Raw genomic sequence first — 22,636 nt, 5'->3', positions numbered from 1 at the left:
AACCAAAAACACATCTACTGTCAAAATTTCATGATTTTAGGTTCAGCCGTTTGGGCTGTGAGATGATGAATCAGTCAGTCAGTAACGCTACTCCTTTATATATATATATATAGATTATAAGCAGCGTTGCCACTTTGGTTATTATTAACCAAAATTGGTTATTTTTATTTTGTATGTGTACATGTGAATTATTTTTTCGTTTTGGTTATTTTTTGCAAAAAATTGAACTAAATGCTGTTTGCTTTTAATCTAAAAATAAAATTTAAAAAACCTCTTTTATCTCTAGCTTTAAATCAACTATGTAAATATAAATGTCGTCCCTGTTTTGATTTTTGGTAATACAGTGCACTCGCGGTAACGTGAACACCGTCTAACGTGAACACCGCCTAACGTGAACAAGATGTTTTTTACATTGACTACTCTGTAACGTGAACAAACACAGAAAGCTCTATAACGTGAACAATTTTTTTCACAGTATATGTTTTCTAAGCATCTAGACAACATTAAAATACATTCATTAAATTCGAATTTTAAAATTTTGGGAATCCCCTTATATAAATGAGTGTATATCCCCTAAATTATTTTGTTTGTATGGCAAAGGAATTTGAAGTTAGCTTCTTATGAGAAGTGAATCAGTCGGCATGAGTGTAAAAAAATTTAAATGTTTGCAATTAAAAGAAAAGGCAGACATTTTTATATAGTTTTCAAAAAGGAACAAGTGTGACTAGTTTAGCAAAAAAAGTATAATGTCGCTAAGTCAACAATATGCAGTATTAAAAAGGAAAAATTTTATTAAAATGGATTTTAATAAAATTTTAGTTTTATATTTTAATGATATAAATAATAATAAAAGAATATCACGCTCAAGCGTGTAAAATACAGATTTATAAATTAAAATGTGATATTTTTTTCATTAAATTTGACAATCGCTAATGTGAACAATTTCGCTAACATGAACTCCCTTGGTTTTAATTAGTTCACGTTACCGCGAGTGCACTGTATGTGGATTTTTTTAGTATTCGAAATTTTTTTATTACTTATGTAATTTGGTGGGAATAGTCTACGTACTTAGTAGATTATGTCCTCTAAATTTAATTTAAAGTATAATTGCAACTTATGTACCTATTTGAAATTTTGCATAAACAGATACTGTGCTAATTTGACGAAATACTAACATAAATGATTTAATAAGAATTAATTTTCTGCTAATTGATGTAAGAATAGTATCACAATATCTTTAAAGTATTAATCAACTGATATTTTAAGTAACACAACTAAAGAAAATTAAATTAAATAAATTGTATTGTCTACAAAAGTTGTAATAATATCTAAGATTTCATACTCATGACCTTTGACTTCTACTAAATATCTCACAATGACTTTTAGTTCTTTATTTACATTTTCTAGATGATGTTGTATACTTGTTTTTATTTTATCGTCTTAAGTTCTAAATTTTGGTCAATTTGTCGGATAATTTGGATAGATTACGTTTACAAATATTGCTGAAGTTATGAATGTAAAACTGAAATATTTTGTCAAAATATTTTTGAAATATATTGCGAAATATCGGTCAACAATTTCACCTTGCCACCATATTATGCCCTATTCAGAGAATTACTTTATTGCTTAAAAAATCATGTATAGCGATGAAATTCAATATGAAAAAGTTTTTTTGGAAATTTGTCAAAGTTTATGAGGATCGTTATATAAAAAGTCTACTCAGAAAATGACTTTAAAGCTCACAATGTACTGCAATATAGCAACAAAATTCAACATAATCAAGTTTTAAAGGAACTAAAATATGTCTGTCAGATTTTATAAGAATTAGTCCATCATTGACTATACGTCTCTTATAATATCCCCTACAGAAAGTTACTTTAACGCTCATAACTGTCTTCATAATAGCAATTTAGCGTCGAAATTTAATATAGTTACATAACTGATTATAAGGAATTTCTTCATAAGGAGAAATTTTTGAAACATGTAAAAGAAAGCGAAAGGGGAGAATACTTAAGTATAATGTTATGAAACCACTTAAAACCCAGAACATCGCGGGTACAAAAATGTAGTAGCACATAAGTGTTTATGAAAATGAAAATACTTTTCAAATGATTTGGACATTGGTCCAATCGTTACATTGCCAACGTAAAAATAAATTAACTATGATTTATAATTAAAAATATATTTTAACACCTATTTAAAAATTGTGTTTTTCAGATATACAAGTCACAATTAAACAACAAGTAGGAAAGTATAGTCGGGCATGGCCGACCATATAATACCCTACACCATAAGTATATTTTTAAAATTTTTACTTTTTATAAAGAAACTTTTATGTTGAATATTTTTCCAAAATATTTAAGCAATTTATTGATAAAAAACTAAAATTTCTAAATGAGGCTTTATATAGGTCAAATTGGGCCGATCCTCGGTAAATTTGAGAAAAGGATATATTTTTAAATAACAGTTAGTTTTGTTGAGTTTCATTACGATACAAATGGTTACAAGTCAATTTTAGACGTTTAAGACATTTTTTGAAGGGGGGTTGGTATGGGGGCTAGGGTCAAATAAGGGCCGATCCTTACGAAAATCTGCAGTGTCATAAATACTTATGTAAAACTTATTTATGCCAATTTTTAGAGAGATAATAGAATATTTGACGTAATTATGGCATAAAAATCTGGAGGTACGGTTGTATGGGGGCTAGGTGAAATAATGGACCGATTTCAACCATTTTCAATAGGCTTCGTCCCTGTACCAAAAAACATGCTTGGTCCAAATTTCATCAAATTATCTTAAAAATTGCGGCCTGTACCTTGCGCACAAAGTTTACATGGACAGCCAGCCAGCCGTACAGACGGACGGACGGACGGACGGACATGTCTTATCGACTCAGAAAATGATTCTGAATCGATCGGTATACTTTTAGGCGGGTATTGAACCAATATTTCTGTATGTTACAAACATCAGCACAAACGTATAATACCCTCCCCACTATAGTGGTGTAGGGTATAAAAATAATAATAATAAAAAATAATAATGGCAGTCTTTGTTTTCTCATTTTTTCCTTCTCCCTTGTATCTCAACTTTTTCACTTCGTGCCACTGTTGCCATTTTTGACGATTTATCGTCATATTGATGATTTTTATTGTCAAAAATAGCCTGTTGACGATTTAACTCCTAAATTTGGAGATTTTTTAAAAAAGGGTTTTTATATACTTAAATTAAATTCGAAACATATATGAAATATTCGAAGAATAAAATTAATAAATGTTAATAAAACTAAAAATTAAGTAAATGCATGTTTTAATGTTCCAGAAGTTATTTATTACACATATTAACCATAAGAACATAATTATACATGATTTGATTTTAAAAACATATTTGACTTTTTATATTAATTGAAATTAAATAAATATTTTTATAAAAAAATCTCAATGAATATATTGAAAAAATACATTTCAATGAAAAACGTGTTGAAAAGATGGCCCAAAAAATGCCCCAAGCACAAAAAGAAAAGGTAGCCATAGTTTTAAGGGCAATATTGCATTATGAAATAAAGGTCCTTTTCTTAGTGAAAATTAACACCAAAATAATTGAATAAAATTAAAAGTGAGCCTAATTTTATAGCAATTTTTTCGTAATGAAATATTACTCCATATATGTAAATGGGATTTCACCTCAAATTTTTTGGGAAATTTTTTAATTTTCAAAAAAAAAAAAAAAAAAAAAATAGACACATTTTTAAAAGAAAAAAGTGAGCCAAAATATAATACACAAATTGAGGTCTTTTTACATTTTGGGGTCCTATTTTTCTTCTTTTAAAATCAGAAATAGGCGAGAAATAAAAATTAAAAAAAATAAATGTCAAAAAATTTTTATCTTTTAACAAATAGTTTTGACGATATAATGAATGACTTACTTTTTGTTCTACGCTTGGAGTTACAGCTTTTATTTATTTTTTCACCATTAAATTCTTTTTATTTTATTCAAATTGATAAATACGCATTAAAAAAGAATATAAAATCTCAAAATTAGCTGACATGTTCGTGCGCCGCTTATGACGCTTATAAAAGTAGAAAGTAGAACTACCATAGAAGCCTATAACACGTTGCCGGACGCGTACACCATGTATAATCACTAAACAACGGTTTACAAACTACATTGTTTAACTTGTTAAATGAAAATACACTATTTCAACTTTTTTGACAGAAGCTTATAACGCGTTGCCGCGTAAAACGCGTATGTACTTCCACCCTGAAATTATTATTTTATTATTTTCATGAATCAAATCATGTTAGCCAACACTGATTATACATTTGTGATACAACTATTTTATGATTTCCCTCTTCTATCATCAAACTAGACTGATTTTTTATTTTTTATTGTTTTGTTTTAAGTATTTAATTTTAATTGTTATATACACATGCATATGCAACTATGTATGTGACAGACTAAACCTAAAAACAAGTAGGAAAGTATAGTCGGGCATGGCCGACCATATGATACCCTACACCATGAGTATATTTTTACAATTTTTACTTTTATAAAATTTTTATTTTTTGTAAAGAAACCTTTATGTTGAATATTACCATAATTCCAAAATATTTAAGCCATTTATTGATAAAAAACTAAAATTTCTCAATGAGGCTTTATATAGGTCAAATATGGGCCGATCCTCGGTAAATTTGGGAAAAGGATATATTTCTAAATAACAGTTAATTTTGTTGAGTTTCATTGCGATACAAATGGTTACAAGTCAATTTTAGACGTTTAAGTCATTTTTTGAAGGGGGGTTTGTATGGGGGCTAGGGTCAAATATAGGCCGATCCTTACGAAAATCTGCAGTATCATTTATACTTATATAAAACTTATTTGTGCCAATTTTTAGAGAGATAGCAGAATATTTGACGTAATTATAGCATAAAAAGTTCAAATCGGGAGGTACGGTTGTATGGGGGCTAGGTGAAATAATGGACCGATTTCAACCATTTTCAATAGGCTTCGTCCTTGTGCCAAAAAACATGCTTGGTCCAAATTTTATCAAATTATCTTGAAAATTGCGGCCTGTACCTTGCGCACAAGGTTTACATGGACAGCCAGCCAGCCGGACAGACGGACGGACGGACGGACATGTCTTAATCGACTCCAAAAATGATTCTGAATCGATCGGTATACTTTAAGGTGGGTATTGGACCAATATTTTTGTATGTTACAAACATCAGCACAAACGTATAATACCCTCCCCACTATAGTGGTGTAGGGTATAAAAATTGAGTTTAGATAATTAAATTTTAAAGAATGCAATGAATTTATTTAATTGTAATATTTTTAAATAATAATAATACGTATATTAAGGTGGCTCCAAAATTGAAGTTGCTGATGTTCCCACCAAAAATGAAAATTTGGTTCATTCAAAGATACCATTTTTCAATTTTTTTGTATTTTATGGGAGACGATTTCAATGACATAACACAATATTTTATACAACTCCAAAATTATTACAAATGTCGTAATATTTCGGAAAATTTTTAAGTTTTAAAATTTTTACATAAATTATATAATGTAATTGTCCCAGGTTTCCTGCAAGCGTACATAATATGTACACCATACGCGTACACTGAAAAAATCTATGCCTAATATATACGAAAAATGTCGTACATTGTACGAATCGTTCGTTGTTTCGCACCACGAAATTCTTTCGTAATATATACGAAACTGTACGAAATATTTTAGTATAATGCAAAATATTCTTCAAAAAATGAATTTACATAAATTGAAAAAAAAGGAATTTTGAATAAATATGTTAAAATTTACGAAATATTAATTTATTCAAATATTTTTGTTCATTTTAAAATAAATTTTCTAATTTTAGTTCAAAATTATTCTCCACACGAATTTTCAATTTTTTTTATGAAAATAATTTGAGAATAATATTATACTTTTTCTTAAATATTAAAAAAATGTTGTAGTTTTATTTAATCATAATATAATTAATATCATTATGTTTAATTTCGCTCAAATTTAAGAAAATTTAAGTAAAAATATAAAAGGGGTTTATTAAATAATATTTCGTATCATACACGAAATTTTTGTAAATATTACGAAAATAGAAGTTCGTAAAGTTGAGCATGGATTATTTTCAGTGTACTTTCTTTAGCTTTACCATAATATAACACATAATGGTTTCATTCAATTATCAATCAAATTTTATAGTTTAACTGAAATGTTAACACAATTTATACCAAACATCTTCTTATTTGTTAGGCTTGTAAATAACGGTTTCTATGTTATTGTTTACAATATTTAACAATGTTTTGGTCATATGGTAGTATATAGGCGAAACTAATTGTCAAGGACCTAAGTTCCCAGTCAAAGACCTAATTGATGAGAATGTATTAGTATAAGTACAAAAATAAACATAGTTGTTCAAAAGGTACTAAATAAAAAATGTATTTTTTGACGTTATTCTTTGCATGTTATTAATTGAATTTTATATAGCATTGAATATTAGTTATTTATTTTTTTGAAAATATGCTTTATCTCAAAACATATTATAAACACGTATTTTTGTTATTTTTTTCTGCACTAATGCAAAATAAAACAAGTAGGAAAGTATAGTCGGGCATGGCCGACTATATAATATTTATTTTCAAACATAAATGATATTTATATTGCTGCATATGAATTATTATTAACTCAAATATCTGCATCAGAAAAACAATCATTCTTCATGATTGTAAAGAATTTTACATGGAGGCAATTCGTCAAATAAAATCAAGATTTGATTTTAGTGATCAAATTTATTCTATTGTAGATATTGTTAATCCAAAAGTTGCTCAGTCCTTTGAACCAAATACATTATCCCTATTTAAAACAAGTATGAATGTATAGTCGGGCGTAGCCGACCATATGATACCCTACACCAGTCAGTATGTATGTTAAAAATGGGGATTATTTAAAAAAATAAAGCATTTGGTTTGTTTTTTTTTTAACTTTATTTCGGAATATTTTTACTTTTTTGCCAAAAAAAGAGATTTTTTTAAGAGGGCTCAAAGGGGAGTAGGGCAAAATATGGCCCTATCCTTAAAAATGTTGGTAGGGGGAGTTAAGTCTTCTTCAATATTATTTATGTAGAATTTAAAAGTGTTATTAGTGTTTGTAAGTAAATTTTTACCTTTAAGTCATTTTCTCAAGGGGAGTTTGTATGGGGGATAGAGTCAAATGAAGCCCGATCATTAGAAAAATCGGTAGTGTCATTTAAAGTTCTATAAAACTAAGTTTTGTCGACTTTTGTTAACATAATAGATCATTTAAATTAATTATAAGCCAAAAGGCCCTATTTGGGGGGTACGGTTGTATGGGGGCTAGTCGAAATAATGGACCGATTTTAACCATTTCAATAGGCTTCGTCCCTGGGCCAAAAGAAGCGTGTGTGCCAAATTTTATCTAATTATTATAAAAGTAGACCACACAATCGCTTCAAAGGGCAAACAACCAATTTAGACGTGAGTTGCGAGTTCATGGGCGTGATGTTGATGAGGTTGGCATCTTACCAATGTGTTAGCACCCTAAGAAACTTCGTAGAAAGTATTCATCCTCCCTGGGAGGCGCTAAGCAAAGAAGAGCGAGCCGTGCTCTTAAAGTACACTGTCTACATAAAAGGATGGGGCAGTTAACTGAGTAATAAACGTATACTAGAAATTCTTGGTGGTCAATATGCTCAGCTGACCGTGGAAAAATGGAAGAAAATAACCTGAGGGAGCTTTATTTGTAATAGGTATCGACAAGAAATCTATGGCTAGTTTTGCAAAGAATAAAGGTAGGGCTTACTTCGCCTCTAAAGCTGTCACATTCAAAATTGGGAAGGTGCCGATTAGAAGGGCTGTTACAACAAGCCTCGAAAAGGGCACTAAAATACCTAAGACCACATCATCAGTAGCTACGACTGAAAGGGTTGAGGAGTCAAATCTTAAATGCGAGGAAATTACCACTAACTCGCCAAAAGAAGATGCTGCTGCTTTTTCCAAAATTGGCGAGGCCCTGATTGGAAGGGCTATCAAAACCGGCCCCGATAAGGACACTAAAACACCTAAGACCATACCCAAAGCATCATTAGCAAGTACTGGTAACATTGAGGAGTCAAATGCTAAAAGTGAGGAGGAAATCACTCACTCGCCTAAAGACAGAACAGCAGTGCTCTCCAAAATAAGGAATGTGTCGAATAAAACGACTGCTCTTTATATGGCAGATAAGGAATAAACCTTCATCGGAGTGAGACGGCTACTAAAGCTCTGATGGCTGAAATTAACACAGGCAAGATACATATAGCTTTGATCCAGGAACCTTGGATGATTCGCAACAAGGTTTTTGAATTAAACCGACCGAGAACATGTATCTTATGTCACAAAAACTTATGTTTTCTCCTCTCAACAGGATGCAACGGTGGTGAAGCAATGTCGTGGCAACATATACCTTGCATCTTTTCAGGACAGCCCTCATGCATTTCCTTAATACTAAAGACTTGATCACATCGAATTTAGGTAATAAAGCTACCTTCGTCAATAGAATCAGAGAAGAAGTATTTATATAACTATATGTTCAGAAGAGCTTATAAACGAAATTCAGGATTGGGGAGTTTCGGACGAGCATTTTTTTCTGCCCATCGGTACAAAAGATTGAAAATACTTCGGCCGCCACCAAAGCCGATAAAGTTTCGGAATAACTATAAAACTAATTGGACAATGTTCGGTTCTTTACTAAAGAACCATTTATGTCAGGACACTTTTCAATGTCGAAATAAAGAGGACATAGACGCCAATGTAGAAATGCTCACAAGTGCATTGGTTGAATCGTTCGAGGACAGCTGCCCTCTGCGAAAGCGGAGATCTGCCCAGGAGAAACCTTGGTAAGACTCTTCGCAAACTATTTAACTGGGCACGGCGTAAAAATGTATACTGGTATGAGTATCGTAGTAAACTAGAATACAAGAAATTTGTTCGTGAAGCCAAACGAGACTCCTGGAAACTTTTCTGTGAAGCGCAAATGACGTATAGAAGATAAAAAAGTTCCTATCCAAAACTCATGTCCAACCGGAATCTATGGTCGATGACATGGGCAGGAGGCTGGAGGATATGGAGGAGACAATGAAACTACTAATAGACTCCCATTTCCTTCCCGGTATATCGAATAACATAGGTGAACTGATATTGAAGGATGGGGAGTCTAACACGGAAATTGTAATTATATCTGATATGGTTAAAAGAGCAATCAAGAGCTTCACATATACCCCCATTAAATGGCAGGATGCAAGGGTAATATTTATACCTAAGCCATGGAAACCTAGCTATGCGACACCTAAGGCTTATCGTCCAATAAGTCTTACGTCCTTTCACTTAAAACCTTGGTACGTATAGTCAATAGTATGGTTAAAAGCAGTATACCCGACAAAGACCTAAAATTCAAGCAGCATGCTTATGTAAATGTTGACCGGGTGTTCCATAACTGGATGGATAAGCTGCGAGATGTACGATATAACTATCAGGCATTTTGACACATTTTCTCTGGCTTACCACGATTAATAGCCTCCTAAGGACCCTAACTGAGAAAGTAATTAGACCTGTCTGCTATGCAGACGATGTCGTAATACTTTTAAAGGGAAAGGATCCAAATTACTTGTGTAGAAGAGCTGAGGAGGCTCTAAATACGGCCTTAAGCATGGCTCAACTGAAAGGCCTCAATGTTAACCCGGTAAAAACGGAAATCTGTCTTTTCACAAGAAAGACAAAAATTTCTACGTATACCGAACCTTGCTTCCTAGGCAAAAAGAGACCAATTACAGACAAAGTTAAGTACTCTGAAAACGTTGCTAGATATTCCACCCATTGGAACATATTTAAGATGTAATGAGGCGGCGCTTACAGCCGAACGGCTCTTTACTTTACGTGAACTGGCCAAAAGCGGTCATAGGACACGTCATCAATGTGTACTGGACACATTGGAAGGTTATACACAATTATCGGGCGTGCCTGATCGTATACCAGACACAGAATATGTCAGAAACTTTGAAACGCTGATCCCAGATAGAATGACTTGGTCAATCGGAACATTAGAGAAAATAGAAGTAGGAATATACCACCGTTTACCAAATCATAACACAAGCTTCCAAGCAGAAGTACGAGCAATAACGGGATGCGTAAGTTTAGAATAAATATGGCGCCCACAGCGCTTAATATATTTACCGACAGCTAGAAGGCTTAGGGCGATATCAGAAGATAGAACTTAATCTAAGACCGTATTGGATTGTAAGAAAGCATTAATTGAATACTTTCCCTGAGGTAAGGTTCACATCAATGCCCACTCGGGAGTAGTCGACAACGAAACAGCGAATATATTATTAGACGCAACAAAAGCTGAAGTACAAATATCGGTGAGAGAATCTCATAATTTTTTTTGGAATAATGAAACACTGGGTAGAACCACGAAAATCCTATGAGGTGACCCTGATGAGATCAAGACGAAAAATCTCCTCAAAATGAGCAAGTCTGAAGTTAGTATGATAGTACGTATTCTGAGTGGACACACAGGATTACTAGCACATTTATGCAAATTCAGAGTTTCTGAACACTGAAAAATAATCTATTCATTTCCTTTTTTCTCATGATAAGGAACGCACAATAGGCCTGATTGTGGCCTTGGTGTATTTCTTCGGATTTGATTTTGTATACATCCTCCTATCAACCTAACGTTACCTAAGCTTAGAGCTTCTTTTCCGAGAATATGAAAGGAAATTCACTAAGCAAGATACTGTCGAAATTCAGCAGAATTTTATATATATTTATTTTTATATATATAAAAGAAAAATGGAGCAAAATAAAACCAACGGTTTTCGAAAATTCGGATGTAAATCATATATATTAGACAAACATCCTGGAAAAACAAAATTTTAACCGAGAGGGATATTGTTCCTAATCTAAAGCTTATTGGATAATGGATCTTAACACAAACAAAATTTTTGAAAGCCGTGATGTAAAGTTTGTTGGAGAAAGAATGCTAAATTTAAATGTTCGTGAGTATGAAGTTGTAGTCAAAAGCACGGTATTAACTACACAGAAACTTTTTCTTCAGTAACAAGGTATTCCGCTGTTTGTATTATGTAATTTAAACTTTCTGCACATCAGTTGGATTTAACAATTGCTTACTTGAACGATGACATAGATATATGGAACAAAGACAAAGTATCCAAGATCAAAAATCGATTTATGAATTAAAAGAGTCAGGACGCAATTGGACGAAAAACTACCCCAAAAGAAAATTATTTTGAACTTTTAATGGATAATAATATGGAAGGTGGTAAAACCTGTAGCACACCGATAGATATTAATTTAAACTTTTAATGGATAATAATATGGAAGGTGGCAAAACCTGTAGCACACCGATAGATACAAGCGTTAAATTCAAACTCTGCCAAAAGTAGATCAGAAAATATATCAATTTTTGATAGGGTCATTGATATATATTGCAATTTGTTCACGTCCGGATATTATTCATTGTGTTAACAAGTTATTTTAATTCAATAAAAATCCACATAAAGAACATTTGTCCGCCGCTAAACAATTATTTCAGACCTTCCTGCCAGCCTCTAACATGTTTTTCAGATGCAGATTGGACAGGAGGCAGTGCCGATGATAGAGAATAATATACACGATATTAGACGGTACTGCAATTTCCTACAAATTGAATAAAGAACCCACCGTTTCCCTATGCTACACCGAAGCTGAATATATATATGGCTATTTCAGCGATAACGAAAGGAGCAATATATCTTCAAAATTGATTGACTGAGTTAGGATTCGAACAACTGGTAAGAAATGCAACTGTAAAATATTGTGTCAATATAGGAGCACAACAGTTGGTTCGCAATCCGGTTTACCATGCTCGAAGTAAAGATATAGTTATAAAAGTTAGAGAATTCTACAAAATGGGTATAGTCGATTTGAAATATGTGCCATCCACTGAAAACACTGCAAACGTGCATACAAAGATTCTTCTAATTTGAAATTTAAAGTAGCTTTTATTTTAGGGATTATAAATATTTTATACAAATCTTGAATTTGTTTATATGTTGCGAAAAATAAATTTAAACCGTTTCAGTGAAATAATATGACCGTTTAATAACAAAAGTTGTTATGTAGGTTATAATGTAAATATTTTAATAAGACTTTATTGGTTTATTCAAAAATTGTACCATTCAAATAAACTTTTATTAACATTTCGTCCAAATCTTATTATCTAGAAAATATTATCTATCAAATGAGGTATAACATTTATTTTAACAAACAATAAAGTTGTTAACAATTTTACAAACCATTTATTAAAGTATTTGTTTGGTCTTTTCTTTTTATACTTTGTTTGGTCTTTGTTTCGCATGCATAAAAGATGTAAACAAAAATATCTATAAAAAAAGTAAAATAAGAATTATTTAGTAGATTTTGCAACATATTTGTATAAAGAAAATGCATATAACATTATCATTTGTCTGTCGATATTAATATATCATACCTTGTTGGAAAAATAATTTTCTTAAATTTAACTATTATTTTAATGACACAAATTTATTTACCCAATTTTACACTTTTTAAAAATTATACACCAATTATCATTAAATTCTTCTAATAGGGTTAAAAATGATTTTGTTAATACCAGGTGCTTTCTTGGAGTTTAATTTAAAAATAGAGGAATTCTTTTCTAAATTTAAAAGATTTTCCCATAGTCAATTTCATTTTGAAATAAAATTCTTTATGACAACCATTTTCTAAAATTATTGAAACTAGAGTACATAAAGGGAGCTCCGCTTCCCTAATCGAAATTAAATTAAAAATTCAGATTATTAAAATATGAATATTATGTAAAATCAGTAAAGACAAAAATTTAATATTTTTTAAGATTATATGTAGCATCACTGGATTTCTTACTGTTATAAAGATATTTAAAAATTATACTATTCAAAGCAAAATACCATCAGATATTCTTTCCTCTCTTTTCTCTAGAATAGCGAAGGGCAAAAAGTGAAACTGTTATTGTAGTGGTGAGAAAACAATTAGAAAAAAATATTTCCTAATTACGCTTATTATGATCAAGCAACTAAAGATAATTTTTGTAATTTTAACGCAATGAGTTTTATTTATGATCAGGTTATGTGCGTGTGAATTGCCGAAAATCTTCGTAATTAGATAAATATGAACGCGCAACGCTGCTGTAGACAGTGTTGTCAACTATTTTATAATAAAACGCGAAGTCCATTCATTCAAAACGCACTAAAAAGCGCTGAAATTATATTTTTACAGTCTAAAAAATATAGTATTTAGCTATAATTTGTTTATTAAAAAAATTACTCCTTAATTAGAATTTTTATTCGGGAACAAAATTTAAAAAATTAAGGTTAATACAAATATGTTCGATTTTCTTATTCAATGACTAATTGCGATTATCGATCAAGGTCTCAATAACTAGTCAATAGTTTTCACGAAATGCAATTTTAATTTTAAGTTCAAGTTCACCTAACTAAAATTAAGTTAATTTACAACTTTTCCCTTTTTGACGTGAAAAACTTCCCTTGTTGTGAATTTTTTACAGAATTTTTTAATCAATAAAAAGCTGTTACGATCAAAACTAACTGTTGTGGAATTTCACGAAATCAATTTTCTTTTAGAAGGAAATGAAAATTTAAGAAGAAACAAATTTCAATTCTTTTGTCGAAAGAATATTGATTGATTTTTTTTTGTTTTACTTTTAAAGTTTTAAAATAATTCATCACACTTAAAGATCTTTGAATTACTCATAGAAAAAGGTACTTTAATAAAGTTGTACAGCAGAATTATTCTGTTTTATCTTTATTGTTAAACTAGAATAATTTTGTTATTAAAAATATGTTTCATTTCTTGAAAAAGGCGCTTATTTAGCGCGTGCCTATCAAAACGTTGAACTCTAAACCATTAAACAAACGACTATTTAAAATTACTTTCCCCGTACTGAAACTACCAATGATCGATAAACCTAAGTCCAGGGGCCAGATGTAGTGCACCCTGTTATATTGTTTGCCCTCCCTACCTTAGATTCCCTTATCCATTACTTATGTTACAGAGAATTCCCAAAAACAACAATGGTCAACGGCCTAAGTCGAAAAAAGAAGAATTAAATAATTCATATTTACAATAACAACATTAACTTTGTTGAATATTTAAGTTTTGAGCTTTAAATAAAAGAAGTAAAAGCTAACAAATATTCATAACGAGCATACAAAATTATGACGTCACTACAAATTCTCTCTTCTTCTTTTCTTTACTTATATTTAATTAGTTCAAAAACAAGGAGTGGCAATTTAAAGAAAATCAATAAAAAAACTAACATACTGTTATTAATTAATAACAGAATTTAAGAGTTAACATTTGAGTACAAATTAAGTAAAAAGAGATAGGGTATTCGCGATATACATTAATCAAAAGTAACAATATAATTAAACATATTAACGATACTTTTAGAAAGTTTGGAATTTATAAATACAAAAAAATAATATGGAAACAAAAAAACATTACATGAAATTATATAACATTTTAGTACTCACTCATTCACCTATTCCTTCAGCTGGCCAGTCCTCCGGATTGTGGTGTTATTAAAGATTCCGATGTGTACGATTAATCTTTCTTCAGCTCCACGTTATTCTCTTATACTTAGAAATTCCAAACAATATTACAAATAAGTATTAGGTGTGTTCACGCGGATCTCTATTATGCAATCCTCTACTATTTTTACTTGTACACAATTTTAGTAGGTATACAAAAAAACCAAAACATAAATTGTAGCGATTTGGAGTTTTTAATCTTCAGGCTTCTTTAGGGACTCCAGTCGGTTAGGGATTTCCAAATCGTAGAAATACGGTAGTCTCGAGTATTTTCAAACTGCAAATCTCCCTTGTGCTTCAAAATTTGGGACTTATGATTGGGACAGTATATTCTGGTTGGATGGTTTGAAGTCCTTTAGAAAGAGCACTAACCATTCAACTGATAAAAAAATATTGGGAACGAATTCGAATTTCGACTAATTGTCCTCGAAAGAATTAAGTATGATATAATTAGAATAATTTAGTGCCACGTTGCTTTTAACTCACTTGGATTATGCAATTTACTTACAATTAATTTTTGCGTAATATGTTATTTTCTTATTCACTGGTCACAATGAATCGAAAGTTAGGGAAAATTTTCAAGATCGATGAGACCAAAAAACAATATTTAAAACACAATAAAAGTGCGCAAAGGAAGAGTATAATAATGAATAATGAGTCAAATTAATTACTCATTATGAATTGATCACTCATATCTTACTCATGTTAACACTGATCATGTAAATGCATTACGAATAATAACGTTAACTACATGATTGAAATAGAGCTTTCTCTAATACGGTAGCACTATGGCTTGAAATTTTACATTTGCAAATAAATAATATCGTTGCCGTTACAACACAGTTAATTTTAATCAGAACTGAAGGAAAATTAATCTTAAAGGAAAGTATTAAAAGTAACTTGAAAAACAACACATTTGTAAGGCTAACTTCTCTTTACGTCTTTTCCATGAAAAATCCCCTTAGCAACAGACTTAATATCTTGCAACTCATAATAGCAAGTTCCTACTTTTCGCACAACATTTTCCTGAACAGTAGATCTAATTAATTGAAACTTGTCAGAACGTTCTATTCTCTCACCATCTTCTAGTTGACCTATTCTTCTTAAAAGTTCGTAACCTTCGCCACATAAAATCATTTGCTGACCAAAAATAACGTAGTATGGGGAATAGCCTATAGAACTATGATAAACACATCGCAAAGCTGCGGCTATTTTATTTAAATTTGAATTCAAAGTACGTTGGTCAGTGTCTAAATAAGATCTAATAGCAGTTATCACAGACCACGTTGGCCTGGGGGAATATACAGCCGTCAGAGTATTTGAAACACCATATTTCGAGAGGAAACTTTTAAACACCTTTGATTTGAATTGTGGGCCGTTATTGGTTACAAAAACTTCCGAAGAGGTTTTAAAATAGGAAATTTAGATAGGTTATCAACCACAATGAAGATTCCATTTAAATCAGACTGACACATTAACCAACGTAAGGAAGCATGGTCAGTCACGACTTTAAAAGGATGGCCGTCTATAAATCCCCGGAATTTGTGTATACATAATAACGCAGCTAGGCATTCTAATTCGGTTATGGAGTAGTTCTTTTGCGCACGGTTTAGTTTATGAGATAAATAAGCTATAGGTCTTTCGACACCATTCTCATCTTCTTGCGAAAGAACTCCTCCCACCCCAGAAGTAGAAGCGTCGCATTGTATTACGAAAGGTCAGGTATTCTGAAAAGTCAGGCGTAATTAATAAGCGGGTTGATGTAAGCCGTTCTTTTATTTCGTCAAATGCACTTTGAGCTGTATCATTCCATAGACAAATACCATATTACGTATGTGAAGAGGAATAACGAGGTCCATCAAACGAAACATCGTCATTGGGACATTTGAAAGTCCAAAAGGCATCACTACATATCTATATAAGGTACTGTTTGGAAAGGTGAAGGCAGTATAATTACGAGACTTTTCAACTAGCTCGATTTGCCAGAAGGCGTGTTTGAGGTCTAGAGAGGTTATATATCTGGCTTTAGGAAGACGACTTAGTATGCCAACTATCTTTGGGATAGGGTATGCATCCCTTATAGTCACACTATTGAGCTTCCTAGAGTAAAGACATAATCTGACCTTTCCATCACGTTCCGCCATGACCACCGGACTACTCCAAGGACAATTTGGAGATGCTAACTCAATAACCTTCAAATCTAACATACGATCAATTTCGAAATGTAGCTTTTTCCCAACAGCTGGAGAGACTGAAAATTACCGTTGTTTTATCGTATGTTGCAACAAATGAGTACTAGCTAAGCCTTCCTTTTCGTATGACGAAAACAAATGAGACAGATTTTGCATTTCCGGAAAACATTTTAAATCATCGTCCTTATAAGAAAAAGATTCCAATAGTTTCTTTAACAAACCGAACTCCTCAAAAAAAATCTGCACCTAGGTAATAATTTTTACATAATTCAGGTATTATATAAACTTTCATCTTTCGCGATTTTCCTTGAAAACTAATCTCTGTTTCGATATAACCTGCAGTTTTAAAACTATCTAAAAAGTCCTTAGATGCTTGATTACCAAGACAGGTAATTGACGCACCCGAATCTAACATAGAATAAACTTCATGTCCAAATAAGGTTACCCTAAAATAAAGTCGGCGATATGTTTCTAATGGTCCAAATGCAATTACAGCTTTTCGAAATTGTTTTCTATTTTATCTTATCCTGTTCCAAAATGATTTTATACGCATGGCTGTTCTTAAATTTCTTTCTTGTTTTAATTATAGGTTTTAAATGAATACTATCACAAAAAATCTGAGATCTTATCCTGCGATAATTCTCAAGACGTTGATGGTATGGAATTATATTATAAAAATTATATGATTTTTCTCCAGATTTGTGTTGGTTGTCATGGCCAAGAATTACAAAGCCAGTCTCAGTATAAATTGATGTCACATCCGGTATTTTTTTGGTTATTTATTTCTCTTGGGGCACAATCGTGTATTGTTTTGTACCCCGGCTGATGAGTTTCCCCGATTCTTACAAAAACTACAATTAGGTTTAAAAATGTTTTCTGCTCCGCATCCGTAGCAGAATATTTTACGATCTTCTACGCAATCAACATATTGATGGCCCTCCTTACGACAATTCCAACATTTTGATCTCTCTATCTCACTAATTTCGAGTTCTATGGCAATGTCTACATTATCTACCTCAAGTTCATTTACTTGTCTTCTTGCAGGTCTAATATTTGATTTTTCAATGTCATCTAACAGAGCTTCGCGGCGTAATATTAAGTGACGCAAATGAGCCACTGAAGAAATATTTTGATAAAACAGTTAATTTCTAATCATTTGTCAAAGATTTCTACGAATTATTTCTAATAACTCCTTGTCTCGAAGAGGATATATTAGCCTATCACAAAAATAATGGATCGCGTTATAAAATTTATCAAAACTCTCATTATCCTTTTGTTTTCTATCACGAATAAGTTCCATTATATCACTATCCGTAAGATGATCTTGAAAATGAAATCGTAAAGCCTCACACAAAGCTGACCATGTCACTCCAGCAACGGACTGCGTATATCTCCTATACCAATCAAGACATCTACTAGTAAAGAGAATGTGTATGTGCTCACAAAGATTGCTCACGGGATTGTCCTCGGCACGTACTGTTTAGAGTCTAGCTCGTCGGCAACCGGGGTAGGTCTGTACAATCCCTAATTCACAGCCGTAAGCAAAATATTACGTGCCTTTCAAAACATTGAACTCTAAACCATTAAACAAACGACTATTTCAAATTACATTCCCCGTACTAAAACTACCAATGATCGATAAACCTAAGTCCAGGGGCCAGATGAAATACACCCTGTTATATTGTTTGCGCTCCCTACCTTAGATTCCCTTATCCATTACTTATGTTACAGAGAATTCCCAAAAACAATAATGGTCAACGGCCTAAGTCTAAAAAAAATTAATAATTATTCCCTACACCCCACTATAGTGGGGAGGGTATTATGCGTTTGTGCTAAAGTTTGTAACACCCAAAAATATTGGTCCTAGACCAACCTTAAAGTATACCAATCGCCTCAGAATCACTTTCTGAGTCGATTTAGCTATGTCCGTCTGTCCGTCCATCTGTCAGTGTGTCATTATGAATTGATCACTCATATCTTACTCACTTACTCGATATTGTCAGATATCGAAGACAAGTACCGTATGTAATGTTAACACTGATCATGTAAATGCATTGCGAATAATAATGTTAACTACATGATTGAAATAAAGCTTTCTCTAATACAGTAGCACTATGGCTTGAAATTTTACATTTGCAAATAATATCGTTGCCGTTACATATATAAGAGAAAAAATCCTTTAAAAATGATATATTTTTGCTAATAGTGGATGTATACTGTCAGAAAAAATTGCCTTGCCTATTAATTATTAAAATCACATAAAAAAATATTTTTTAAGCATTTTTAAATTTATAGGGTTTAAGTAAAAAATTTATTTCTCACTCTCGTGGATCTTCACGGTCACAAAAAGAACATTTTTTTAATTTAAAATTCCACATTATCCTTTTCTATCTTTCGAAACACAAAACATTGGGTATAGTTCAACACTTGGCAACTCTAGTAGATTGTTAAAGATATTAGGTGTAATTACATGTTTTAAATATTCAACCATTTTCGCATATATGACTTACTTACTGTTCCTTTAAAATTTGTAGTCGCTCTCTGTAATAAGTCAATCGCGAGGCATCGTCTAAAATTAACATATATATTATATATAAATTAACATATATATATATATAGTTATATATATATATATATAATATATATATATATTATATATATTATATATATATATAATAATATAAATATATATCATATATATATATATAATATATATAATATATTTATATATATATATATATATATATATATTATATTATATATATATAATAATATATCTAATAGTTTTTAAATGTCGGAAAAAATATTTCTCATATCGGATAAAACTACATTAACATATTAGATTATATTTGAGATTATTTAATTTGTTTAAATGAATCAATGAATAAAATCCCTAATAGTTTAATCTATAGAAAAATTTATTTATTATTTTTGTTTTAATTTTTTTTGTATTAATTTTTAGCGGCTTTTGGGTACCAGGTCCAGCGCCGGTTGTTCGTGAAATTGGCCATTTTAAACTTGTTTTACATGAAAAACTAACAACTGGTCGGCATAGAATGCATTTTATGATAACTGGAAATTATTTGATGTCTTTAAATATTCGCCCAAAGGAATCAGTGACACTTGAAAGTTGGAATTTAACACCACGATTGCCACCTGAAACAGTTTTTAATAAACAGAAATGCTATTTTGTTATGATTACACATGGATTAGAGCATGAGACGATTAATATAACATTGACACTTAAGGTTTGAAATTCCATTTTAAGAAAATATCGATTATTATATGTAAAAAATCTTATTATTTTAGACTGCTGATGAAGATTTTAAGCGTTCACTTATTGATGTTACATTAGTAACCGCACATTTTGAGCACAATAAGGAACATACATCAATTTTTGCAAATTTATTGGGAAAACTACCAAGCTGGACATATGCAGTACCATCAGTGGCTTCTCTTAAATCATGGACTTTTTAATTACAAATCGTAGTAGTTATAATTTAAGTGAATTAATTAATATTATTTATGTTTACGCATTTAAATAATTACCAATATTGATCATAAGCTTATAAACTTTTAAAAATTTTTAATGTACTTTGTCCAGTTTTTATTATATTCAAATATCGTATGTATTGTAGTTATAATACCTTGAAATCGTTTGTGTAAAAAACTGACACATTAATTTCGAGGTAGTGCCTAGTGCTTTTTCAAAAACGTTGGTGGTACTTGATTCCTAACTGTAATTTTTATTATACCACTGTAGTGGGGGGGGGGGGGGGGGGGTTTATATTGGGTTTGTGTTGTGTTTGTAACATGCAAAAATATTCGTCCTATACCCACCAGAAAGTATACCAATCGGCTTAGAATCATTTCATTTCCGTTGCATGAAATTGTTTTATAAGCCATAGAATAATTCCATAGGAGGGCGGCCAGTCGGATAAAACTTTCATTCAAGCTTAGAGCACTCTAATGTATGTATGTATGTATGTATGTATGTATGTATGTAGTAGGGTTGTAATTCGAATAAAAATTATTCAATTAATCGAGGAAATAGTTTTTCTTCGAACGAAGAAAAAATTTAGAATAATGAATAATTCGAACAATTTTTGTCGAATAATCGAATATTTGAATAATATATTAATAATTTATTATAATATTGAAAAAGGAATTACACGATAATTTGTAAAAAAATACTAAATCAAAAGATATGTTATAATTTAAAGAAATCTTTTATTACTTTTTGCAATTTATAAAAATTTATATTATAGATCAGATATGTATTTTTATGTAAACACATACAAAAAAAGTGAAACAGCTGTTTCCATCTTACATTGTTATAGTTTTCTACCAATCATGTAAACACAAAATATGTGAGTCATACGACTTTTATTCTATTTTTATACCCTTCACCTTCGTGAGAAGGGTATATATAAGTTTGTCATTCCGTTTGTAATTTCTATAATATAATTTTCCGACCCTATAAAGTATATATATTCTGTTATACGGATGCAATTTCATTTACTGTACGTACGTAAAGTGTGATCGTGAAATGCCCTTTTTTAATTATAATTCGGATCTTTATATTTTACAAAAACATTTTGGTTTCTTAAGAGTTTGTACATTTCGAATCTCATTGTCAGCCATGCTTTCAAAAGCCAGTTATCTGCATTAAGAGAACCTTATATGGGGACTAGGTTAAATCGTAGATATTGCACAATTTCCATACCAAACAAAAAATATATGTTCAAAATTTCAGTTCTCTAGGTCATCCTATCGTGTTTTCTACAGACAGACAAACGGAAGGAATCTAAGAATACAATAAATACCCAATATTTCGATGTGTTACAAACTGAATGACAAATACAATACACCCTCATCCTTTTATGGTGGGCTTAAAAATATGTTAAGTAACTGATCCCTTATGGCCAAGTCTTCAAGACATTATCGATAATGCGTATAGGATAGTGTTAAATCATAAATGATTTGTTGGCGACAGCCGGAGCAATTCACTAACGACTTTTTCGAACAAAGGGCTCTTTTGTAGTGTTCGACAATATGAGCGACATTGCAATGCATATTGTCGTTGACGATCAGAAAACAAACAATGTGGATAAACTTGTCATCGACGAATATATAATTTGTTGCTACCTTGTCATTAACGACTAATTAGCAACAGTATACTTCCAGTATCGTCGGTAAACATATAGTGAAAACAATAATAACATGATCATCGACGACAAATCATCCAACAAATATTCTTCATTATAGAAAAGAAATTAAGGAATTAATACATAAAAATGTATTATAAAAATATAGAACTTTGTATAAGTATAGAGAAATTTTACGGTTAAATAATAGCTTTGTTCCAGAACATTTCTGGCTAAAGAGAATTAATGAATTTTCTCTTCGTACTTATAAAAAGTACGGGAACAGAAAAAACAAAATTTCTCTTTCAATAAATTTGTATTGATGTTTATTCATATAAATTTCTATTGAAATTAAAATAAAATTGAAAAACTACAATCACACATACTTATTTATGAAAATAAATCAAAAATATCAAACATTTTTTGTTTTCAATGTATTTTTTTAAACAAATTATTTATTTGACAATTTTTTTCTATTTGCCAGGCAAAGAGAAAATAATTTTAATTGCTCAAATTTCTTCTCTTTTAAAATTTCTGGTAAAAACCTGCAAACTTGACAAGTAAAGGAACAAAGCTAATAAGTTTTTCTTAATCGGTTATTTGATATAAATTATTCG

General features: G+C 30.9%; 1 protein-coding gene across 1 annotated transcript in view; it reads left to right on the top strand.

The window, feature by feature from the left end:
* Positions 1-20,466, top strand: part of LOC111681669 (endoplasmic reticulum metallopeptidase 1-like) — a 237,587-nt gene extending 217,121 nt beyond the window's left edge. The window contains exons 12-13 of the mRNA XM_046948809.1: positions 19,835-20,120; positions 20,182-20,466. Of these exons, the coding sequence (XP_046804765.1) occupies positions 19,835-20,120; positions 20,182-20,349 (454 nt within the window). The 3' untranslated portion in view covers positions 20,350-20,466. The remainder of the gene's footprint in view (positions 1-19,834; positions 20,121-20,181) is intronic.
* Positions 20,467-22,636: the final 2,170 nt, after the last annotated feature.

This window comes from Lucilia cuprina, chromosome 4 (genome assembly GCF_022045245.1).
Source record: "Lucilia cuprina isolate Lc7/37 chromosome 4, ASM2204524v1, whole genome shotgun sequence".
NCBI classification, from domain to species: Eukaryota; Metazoa; Arthropoda; class Insecta; order Diptera; family Calliphoridae; genus Lucilia; species Lucilia cuprina.
This window is presented reverse-complemented; position numbering and strand designations above follow the sequence as displayed.